The 10,508-nt window shown below is 41.7% G+C and overlaps 1 protein-coding gene across 1 annotated transcript; it reads right to left on the reverse strand.

Annotated features, from left to right (window-relative positions):
• Positions 1-480: 480 nt before the first annotated feature.
• Positions 481-10,145, reverse strand: BTF3L4 (basic transcription factor 3 like 4). Its single transcript, XM_061451245.1, has 6 exons — positions 10,002-10,145; positions 8,747-8,810; positions 7,776-7,889; positions 5,177-5,378; positions 3,844-3,903; positions 481-2,987 (listed from the first exon to the last, which is right to left on the reverse strand). The coding sequence occupies exons 2-6, from the start codon at positions 8,798-8,800 to the stop codon at positions 2,941-2,943; spliced, it is 477 nt and encodes a 158-aa protein (XP_061307229.1). The 5' UTR covers positions 8,801-8,810; positions 10,002-10,145; the 3' UTR covers positions 481-2,940.
• Positions 10,146-10,508: the final 363 nt, after the last annotated feature.

Genomic DNA, 10,508 nt, shown 5'->3' on the forward strand with positions numbered 1-10,508 from the left:
CAGACCCAGATTTCCCAGCTATAAACCAGGGACCTAACACAAATCCACCAGCAGCCAGTGAAGGAAGACCAGCATTTGCCATCTTAACGCATTTGCCAAGTTCTTAATTCTTTGGCCTTCATTAATTCAGCTTTGATTCTCATGGATGCAAGAGATGTTTCAACTCACTTTCTGCTCTATCTTCCTTAAATCTTAGCCAAGATTCTTAATTTCTTAATTCTTATTTAGTGTTTTAATATCTTTACCAGTGTCTTTTATATGTCAACAGTGTTTAAGTAGTGAGCAAGTAAGCTCAAGAGCTTCAAAAATAGTGGTTATCATGCTTCAAGTCAAGCAAAGAACATTTTAATGTTCGTCTTCGTGCAGGGAGTTTTTATTGTACCAACACCCCCCAGAACTACTTTCAGTAACTTTGCATTTCCATCAGCATGTGCAAACACTGTTTGATTTATACCATGAGTAAATACAAAGAAAAAGAGCTTTGCCCACAACAGCCTTGATGGGTTACTTTTAATTAAAATCAGTTTAATCATTGATAAGCTCTAGTATTTCCAGCAGCAAATCATAAGTGGTCGACTGTTTCCAGATACAGTGAAAAAACTGAAGATAATATAACTACATCAGCTAGCATATTTAGTTAGTTTACTGGTTGCCAAACATAGGAAAAAGTGAGGGTTTAACATGTAAATTGTCATGACCAAGAGCAAAACTTGAGTATTCTGTAGGAATCAGAAAGTTCAACTATAGAAACTTACAAATCACTGTTTCCAATGCTTACTCTCAATCTCTCACAAAATTACTTCTGACATATTTCCTCTATCAGAAGCCAATGAGCACGAATTTTCAGTGCCTGATTAGTATTTAGGGGAGGGGATGTCCTATACATGAACTCAGTACAGTTGCTACTTCAAAACATCCGTTACTCATGCCCCTTAAGCAAATGGAAGAATACTGCAAATACCTGTTTCTTAGTATCCTCCATTTGCTTTCTGAGCTTGCAGAGGCAGCAAAACAGTTCAGCATGCCTGTGCACACATTAATGAAGACACCTCCTCCTTAAACACAGAACAAATGCATCTGCAGCTGATTTAAGATTAGACATACAACAAACCAAAGCTTCATTCAACATGGCAGGGGAAAGAGGAGAGTGGGTATATGGGAGTGTGATATCCTAAGGCTCTAACAGGATCCTCCCTAGTCCTGCATCTATCTTCCTCGGCCACCATATGCGAGGACGTTGTGCTGTTTGAAACAGCTGCCGCATCCGTCTATCATCCCTCAGCTACTACTGGTGGGAAGAGGAGATAACACACAAGAGGAAGCACTTCCTCTTTTGTAGTTACTTTATTTTGTAGCAAGATCCATGTAGTATATAAAACAACGGAAAACGGAATAAAGCCTATAAAATAAACTGAGGAGTTCGGGTGACGAACCACTACAGCTCTGCTTTTGTGGGTTACTGATCATGTCATCAGAACTCATATTTACTGTGTACGTTTACAGTTCTCTAGCATATGAGCCTATATAAAAAGCTGATATGTTCCAATTAAGCCATAGCTAAGTGACAGATGTAGAGGAAAAAAAAACCCAAAACTGGCTTTGTTAAGCCACAGCTGCCTTGACACAGGTTACAATGATGTCTAACTACACTGTAAAGCACATTACATCAAGAACCTTGAAAGAGCCTCTGAGAAAACGAGTTCACATTAAGCATTTTAAAGAAAGGTCATAAATACTGCACTGTACCAACAGTACCTCCTAATGTCCTCCTTATGCCTGAGGAGCATTTCTGGTCTTTAAGAAGCTGCTATAAAGATGACACCAAACCTAGAGGTAGGTTATAGGCAAAGGTAAGTTACAGGCAAAAAAAATAGATCCCTTTAGAGCTAGTCATTGCACAAACTGCCCAGCAGGAGGCAAGGCAAAATGTCAACAACTTCTTCCTCCCACCTTAAACACTGCTCACACGATACATTTCATTCCTAGTGCCATGACAGTGGATCATCAGCTGCTAGTAAATGCAGTCATGCCAAGAGAACAGCTTGAAGTTACTCAAGCAAAAATCTGCTACTGTGCAAAACTGGTGCACTGGACTGTTACTGACTAGACCTCCAAGTTTAGGAAGTGACCTGATAGTAGACAACCAAGGTGTTGGTTTTCCTTTTGACATGGGGAATGCTCTACATAACCAAGAGGAGAACACACTGCTAAGCTTACGCAGAAGGAGTCAAACATCAGCTTGTCTCAAAAGGTTAAAGAGATGACAAAAAAAAAAAGAAGTTCAGAAAGGTTAAATTAAAAAAAAAAAGCACCTTTTCCAAGACCAAGTTCTCTTGTTTAAGAAGTTACTGCACCAAACAGGCCAGTAATACAGCTTGTCCTTGGTATCATCTGGGATCAACACAAGGTTGATAGCAAGTATCACGTGGACAGTGCAACAGGGATGAGAAACATCTGCAAGTACAACAGTTAACAGCAAATGAAACTCAAGTTTTAATGGTGTGATGCCTTCAGGTCACAAAACGCGGACAAAGTTTTCATCTCAACTACCTTCCGTGTACTATTCCATGATCATCAAAAGTAACAATGCTAAAGGTCCATTCTATTTCTACTTCCAAAGGAAAAGGGGAAAAGGTTAAATAAGTGTTCTCCAATTTGTCCTCCACTATATATACACCCACACACATACACACACGCACATGCACACACCCCTCAAACTGCACTGACATTTCTTTTTGACCAAAAGAGTAGATCCTGGGAGTAAGTGCAAAATGCAAAATCAACTGACAGAAAATGCTGAACAAACAGCATCATAAAAATACAAAATATTTATATTACTGAATTATTAACAGATGATGTTCTCCATTTCTTTAAAACTTTGGAACCACATAGCTGATTTCTTAAATCTAGTCCATGCCAGCTTCCAGAACTATGAATGTTTTAGTTAGCTTCATTCTTTGATGCTTCATCAAAGTTTTCTACGAGATCTGAAAGAGATGAAGATATTTAATGCAGTGATTCCCAGTAACACTACCTTTGTAAGTTTAGTGAAAATGTATATGTTATAGGAAAGGTTAAGTAGCTCTTAACCATACTTATGTACACCATTTTTAATGGGCAGATTTCAAAAGGCTTTAGAAAATATAGTTTAACACACACAAAGAACTAAAAATGCAGGAGCACTCAGAAGAGTGGAAGTTCTAACATGAGGTGATAAAGACCTGATTTTCAGAGGTGCTCTACTAGCTGCCTGAGCCATCTGCACCCAAGTTAGGCACCTATTAACTGTTGTACTCCAGGAAGCAGAGAATTTGAGAACTGAATTTTATGCAAGGTCACAAGGAATACACCAGTGCCAGAGCACGAGTAATTGAATCTCTGGGCCCACCCATCTGTTGTTTTAGCTAATACACCACACTGATGGATACAGCACAATGTGGTGACTGACAGACAATTATTCACTGTCAAATTAAGAACTTGCAATATTTATTTAGAGAAACTTACAGATACTGACATAAGAAATAAAAAAACCCAGCCCAGACAATGACTTAAAGACAACCTAATGATTGTGCCCATTGTGTAATTCTGCAGCCCTAAAACTCTACTTGGATATTTGCATCACCTCTTCAGTGTCACTGAAAGGATTTTAACCTATTTTCACTCAAGAGTAAAGCAATTTACACAAGACAGACGTTTTTCAAAACCTGGAATCCAGGCTCATGTTTTAATGCTGCCCAGTATATGAATCATGCCTTAGCATGTGAGGGGTGTCATCAAGAGCTAAGTATTTAAATGCATGAGTATTTATACATTAAACACATATATAAATGTATATGTGCCTACCTGGAACATCGTCATCTTCTTCATCAATATCTTCAGATTTTGGTGCTTTACTATCCAACACTATAAAAAAAAGTTTGGTGCTGAGTGCTCATCATACAGAATTAGGGACAATCACGCAACAACATAAAAACGATATACATGTGAAAAAAGAAAGCATTTCCACAGCCCATAATAGTGACAAACACAGCAATGGCTTGGTATCAACAGCATGACCAAAAGGTCTACTTGTGAACATTCTTATACCACAGTATTAGCAGAGCCATTTTCAAAAGCTATGGGTATTAATGGAGGGCTAGCAAAAGATCAAATGACACAGAAATCTTTAACTGAAGTCATGTGTTTCAACACAAAGTGGTACCAGTCAGGGACCAAAATATCAATATGATTCAATTACCAAAAAGCTACGGTAGGAAAAAGTATTTCCCTATTAAGGGTCCTGCATCAAACCCCATCTCTGTAAGTCACAGACATGCTGCAAGTAATCTAGAAATGCAAGAACTTAGACGAAAGTGCTATTTCTCATTGGTCTTTCTCTACTAGCTTAAGAAAGCACAGGAGGTATCTATTGGTACCAAGGCTGTATCAAAGAAATACACTTATGAGGACCCATCTTTCCAAAATTTAAATGGTAATTGCATATTAGTAGAGAAGTTAAAAATAAGCCCTTTACTTTCAATTCAACATGAAATACAGAAGTTAAAATTATTGATTAGAAGTCTTTGTTGAAAACATTAGAACAGATCATGTATTTTTCAGTTCAATATAAAGACAACTGCAACATGTCCAGGTTTTTTAATGGCCCTAACAGTCTAAACAGGAACTGTCCCCAGACTCCATTTCTTACCTGTAAAATTACAGTAACAGTTACACCACAAACATAAATACAGACCATGACCCACAGTAGTTTTAAAATAAATAGAACAAAGAATCTGATTTTTGATTTTTATTTAATAAGTCTCGGTTTAATTCCAAATGGAATTGTAGAGTAGAAGATGAAGAACACTTCTTCCTCTATATCCACAGAAGAAATGTTTTGTATGAACACAGAAAACTGAATCAATTCCCTCACAAAAAGAACCTGTTGAGTTTTTCGACGTGAAAATGGGAACTTGCTTTCCCAAGTATTTTGTCATCCACAGCTGTACACCTGGAATCACAGCATGCCTGAGAAAGTGCCCCCTCCCTTCCTGTATTTCCAAAACAGCGGTAAATAAATAAAAGCACATATGCCTTTGATCACTCTGTCACACATACTGCTGTTAAATTTGGGTTAAAACTTTTAATACTTCCTATGTTCTTTCAATCAGTGATAAAAGATTCCAAAGAGACCTACCTTGTCTTGGGAATTGTTCAGCTAACTTCCTGAGACTTGTTAAGCTGTCAGCACCAAGCTGGCTTAAGATGCCTGGAAGCATTTCTGTGATCGGTTTAGCCTCTGCATGACCAGTGATTGCAAAAGTGTTAGCAGAGAGGGAAGCTTGAACCTTGGGGTTGTTGAAGTGAATAACTGTTCCATCATCTTTTATCATGTTCACCTGTTTAAATATATTAACAAGGCTTACCAAAATGCTGCAGCAGCTTGTTGAACGAGCATGAGAAATTATTAACTCAAATCTGTATTTAAAACCATTAAAATATTAAAATAGAATTTACAACACTAGCACTCCTCCTAGAGGATAACCATGACAAAAGCATCCGGAGTTAACACCATTTAAACTGGAAGTAAATCAAGAGTTAATGCTAAAATATGGGTTGGTACATACTATATCAAAAGGTAGAACTTAAAGAGCTAAGGCTCCTTCATAAAATATACTTATCTAAATACCAAGTAATAAATATACAAGGACTGTATGTTATCACACTTCATTTATAACACAGGCAAAACCCATACATAGGTTATTAGACTCTAAGGTATAAACAAGTTAGTATCGGGAATGTCTAGGGAAAGTAAAAAGACCCACAAAGCCTTCAGCTCTTTGGCAACTCTTTAGAAACTAAAAACTCTACCAGAGCAGCCTTGCCATGTCAGTCATGGCATCACCATTCACAGCTATCTGTGTCATCTATCAGGGAAACGTTATTGTTTCTGCGGAATCGGCAAAGGCACAAGACTCACTCTCTGGCCTACCTGCTGAAGCTGCCAGAGGCAAGGATGCTTCCCACACGTATACACACAGTGAACTGGAGGTTTATGTACCAAGCTTCTGTGCCTGCCCAGTAATTCTAGGATGACTCTCTTAAGACTAAGAATATTGTACAGTGATCCTGCTCTCTTCCTCTTCCCTGGTTTTCTGAATCACTAATAATTACATTTCGCAGCCAGTACAGCAGCCTGCTTTGCTCCTACTGTCGAAGTTTAAACAGCCATATTTGCATGGGCCTATGCTATGGTTTTTTAACCTAAAGGGAAACTGAATGGGGAGTTAAAAAAGTTCTTCCTTTTTAACCATTAAAAAAAATGGTTATGTGGAAAACAACTGTCTGAAAAAAAGGAAGAGTTCTGCCCACCTAACCAAGCAGCAGTAATAAAATGACGTGACAAAGCTCTCAAGAATTTGTTTTAGTAGAACTTAGAGGAAGAAAACAGAAATTTGGGAACTAAAGAAGAGACCTAAATCCAAAACCATGCAAGTTATCAGTCTTCACACAGCAGCAGAGTTCAAAATACGTTTTGCAGGAAAACCAGGTGTTGCTTTCCTGAAGAACTGAAGGATGTCCTGGCCTTTGCACACAGGGAAACAGTAAAGGCTTCAAGCACGGTCATCCTCTTACTCAGAAGTCTCTTAAAAAGCACACAGGTGTGTTACTAACATTTGACTCGGTATTACCAGCCTCCCCCAACTCTTCCATCTACACCAAGTATTCCAAGGTCAGCTTTTGTCCACCTAGATATAACATACTGCAATTATGTACCTAGCTATCAAGGCAGAAGCATGCTGTATCGTCTTCCTTCACACCAAGACATTTAATATGCTTAGCAACTATGTCTGAATGAAGATCTTATCCTCCATGTGAAAGAAAACCAAATACACACACAGAAAAACTGTGTCTTTGGGTTCGTGTAACTCAGCATGTATCTAACAAGCTTAAGAAAACAGACAAACAGAAGTGTTTCTGTAGCAGTTATGAAAACTTACAGGCAAACCAGGCTCCTACACTGGATCTGTATTTGCCTTTGGAAGAGAGGTATGCACTAAGTGACCTCTGGAGGGACCATGCAATCCTGCTTAAATTAATTAAACACAGATTAAACATTGTGCTTCTTTAACCAAGTGCAACAGTAATATAGAGTTCATGATGAAGAAACAGCACCTTCTTCCATGTATGGGCATCACCAGTGTTATGGAAAATACCAGTGTTTCATTTCATGTTTTATACATGCAAGATAGAGGTATTGAAGGAATATCTGAATCACTTATATTCCTAATTATATTAACACAGAAGCAGCTGGTTCTGTAGAGCCTCTGCTGTGTTGTAAGAACCATCACCTCCTGTGACCACGACAAACAATTCTGGCAATTTTCATGCAGCAAAAGGGCCTTATTTTGATAACACAGACTCACAAGTCCTTACTCCAGGTATTTTCAAGCTTTTCTCTATATTCTGCTTTAAATGTGCCTGCATAGTAAGTGTGTTTATGCCCTCTAGAGTAGATAATCAAGTTCATGAAGTGAGGAATCAGGAGTTTTGTTTTGCAATGAATGCAAGATGCATACATGACAAACAGCTTACTGGCTTCTATAACCCCTATCTGGCCAGCAGAACCTTATCCCTTCTTTCTCCAGCATGCATGCCTTAACATGATGGAGACAACAGTCTCATTTACATATCAGTAACCAGACCTTTTGCAAGGAAAACTGTTGTTAAAAAACCACTACCACTAAAACAAGACAGTGAATTTAGTTTGAGACAGGAAATATTCATCACTCTACCTCTTCAATGCCAGCAATGTTATTTACTGCCAGTTTTTTGAGGGAACTCTGAAGTTTTTTGTCATCAGCTGTAGCTGTTCTGTGCACCACCTTCTTCTTTCTGCGAGCTGTACCCTGGAAAAGAAGGGACAACAGTCAGTATGCTCGAAACATCAGAACACTGATTTTTAAAGCCATATCACACTCTAAGCAACAGATCTTTTAAGTTCTGTAGTCAAAACCTCTTATTTCCCTTTACCTACAGCTTTAGTTGTCAGTCTCAATGTTAAGGTTCCTCTTAAGTGCAAAAGACCAAAAAAACACCAAACCAGTGTTCTTACTTCCTACAAGCCAAATTAATTGTTTTTATTAAGCAATATATATTAAGCAATTTATAAGAAAGGACTTTTCTTTTTTCCCCAAGATGAAGTACAACTACATTGATTTACAAAGGTGATGCTTTTGTAAGCCAGTAATTAACATCTTGTTCCATAGACAGCAATTTTGGAATGTCTACTCTGCAGACTTTTGTACAACCCCGCCTATGGTTAGGAGATGAACACCACACTGAACAAACTACATGCTTTTGTTTGTGTGTCACATTAGCTACCTGCTGGCTCAGAGAAAAGAACCTCAGTGCAGAGTCAGATAAGCCCCGGAGCCGGCACAAAGGGAGGAAACTCCCCGACAGAGAGACGAGAATGGCAGAACTGGAACAACCAACAGGTAAGCTCAGCTTGAGCTTTCACAGGTCACAACAAGTCACTGAATTATAAAGCAAGCTTACGTGCTGGAAACTACTCATCCAGCAATTGTGAGCTCAAGGAAAAACAGAATTCAGGTATCATTACTATGATCCAGATGACAGCGAAAACCCTGTATTCCTCCCCTCCTATGAACTAAAGCCTGCATTCTGTAAAACAGGTTTCGGAGATGTTTCTCCTTCAACCTGTAACTTACAGAGAACAGTTCATGTCTGATGGTTTTCTTACCTTTCCTCCTATTCGGACCTGCGCTTGAAGCTTGGCCAGTTTTTCTTGGTTCATAGTGCTGCGACTAAAGAATAAGAAAGAGATACAGGTTAACCATCAAAATAGTAAGAAAAAACATGAACAATCCATTTTAAAAGTACTCAGACTTGCAGTGGGGTTCTAAACTTCACCAAAACAGGGCATCAAATACACATAAACAAAAAGCTTTAATGCCACATTGCCTAAATAACACAAAGTGGCCCTGCAGCAGTATGTTTACTGTCTGTACCACGTATGAACTGTCTGTACCATGATAAGGCAAAGCAGCAGCACGTTTCATTCTGCATCAGTCTGCAGCAGTAGCTGTACATTTCCAAGCATGTTAGTTTACTGCTGGAACCATTTGACTGAACTACTGACTCAGAACAGACCCAAATGAACACGTACAGCACAACCATTCCTTAAACATCTTTATTCATAAGAGAGCCCAGAGACTCATCACTACACTATTTTGGATACCACCTCCAAATAACGAATCTGACATTTTTAGGTAATAAGCCAGCTCTGAACGAAGGTCACACCTTCGCAGATTTCCTATATGAACCCCAGGCTGCTATTCACCCAGTTCAATAACTGGGAAGCTAGCCGACTAGGTGGCTTATTCAACGGGTCAGATAGGACCTTTAAGTCTGAAGGACTTGAAAATCTGTAACGGATGGAAAACACCTTAAGGCTTCCAACACAACGAGGGTATTTCGCTGCTCTGCCCCAGTAAATCACCAGTGATCCCATCGATGAAAGGAAAAGCCTCCCTGCATGTGCATTGTGCCTGGGAAGCGATAGGGAGAGGGCCCACCGAGGCCGCAGCACGGCCGAGGGGAATCAGCACACGGTGGGACTCCGCCGGGGCGGCGGGAGAAGGCGCTGGGTACGGCAGAGCGGCTCGCTGGCCGCCCCCAAAGCGCGGGGAGCGGGAGGCCATGAAGACCCCATCCCTCTGAGCAAATGTAACCCGCCCGGCCGCGGCACCGCCGCTCCGCGGGACAGCTGCGGTCCACCCGGGCTAAGAGCAGCCTCCACCATGCTGCATCCCGGCGCCAGGCCTCGCTGCCCATCCTCTCCTCGGTGAGCAGCCGGCACCCGCGGGCCCAGTCACGGCCCAGCGCGGAGGGCAAGGATGCAATGGGGCAGGGGACCGAGCTGCCGCGGCCCGGGAAGCGGCAGGAGAAGGGAGGGGGAGCCGCGCCGGCGGAGCGGTGGCGGGGAAAGGTCTGACCTGAGTCCGGCGGATCCTCCGCAGCCCAACACGAGGTGGGAACAAGATGGCGGCCGAGGAAGGAAAGAGAGGAGCACAGAGAAAGGAAGCTTCACGCCACGTGACGACGCCAGCGCGCCCGAGGATTGGGCGCGCCGCGGAGCTATATTTGCATATAGGGCGGGAAGGCGCGCGCAGCGGTTGTGGTGTGTTATGGGACTCGGAGTCCCTGCGGCCCTACACCGACCCGCACCCCGTCGGTTCCGGACGCGCCACCGCGGCGCGCCCTCCTTCACACACAAGTGCTTGCGGCCGGTTTTACCGCCCCAACCGGCTGGGCAGCTCCGCAGAGTAGCGGGACAAAAGGATGTGTCTGGGAGGGGAACGTAAACCCGGAGCCCGCCCCTCGCTGCCCGCTCCCACGGGGATAACCACGGCTGTGGGGTCCCCGGTGTGCCAGAGGGACTCCCGCCCCAGAGGCTTGGGCTGCCTGCGCGAAGCTGAGCTCCCTCGTCCAAGACGGACAGG

The sequence above is a fragment of the Pezoporus flaviventris genome, unplaced genomic scaffold, assembly GCF_033815535.1.
Source record: "Pezoporus flaviventris isolate CSIRO_AGI_PZ_B2104156 unplaced genomic scaffold, CSIRO_AGI_Pfla_v1 ptg000013l, whole genome shotgun sequence".
Classification (NCBI taxonomy): domain Eukaryota; kingdom Metazoa; phylum Chordata; class Aves; order Psittaciformes; family Psittacidae; genus Pezoporus; species Pezoporus flaviventris.

Coding starts and splice junctions, on each gene's coding strand:
- BTF3L4 (XM_061451245.1), bottom strand. CDS start 8,800: ATGAACCAAGAAAAACTGGCCAAGCTTCAAGCGCAGGTCCGAATAGGA. Junction 5,379..7,775: donor ACATTGCTGGCATTGAAGAG/GTAGAGTGATGA, acceptor ATATTTAAACAG/GTGAACATGATAAAAGATGA. Junction 2,988..3,843: donor AGAAGATGACGATGTTCCAG/GTAGGCACATAT, acceptor CATCTCTTTCAG/ATCTCGTAGAAAACTTTGAT.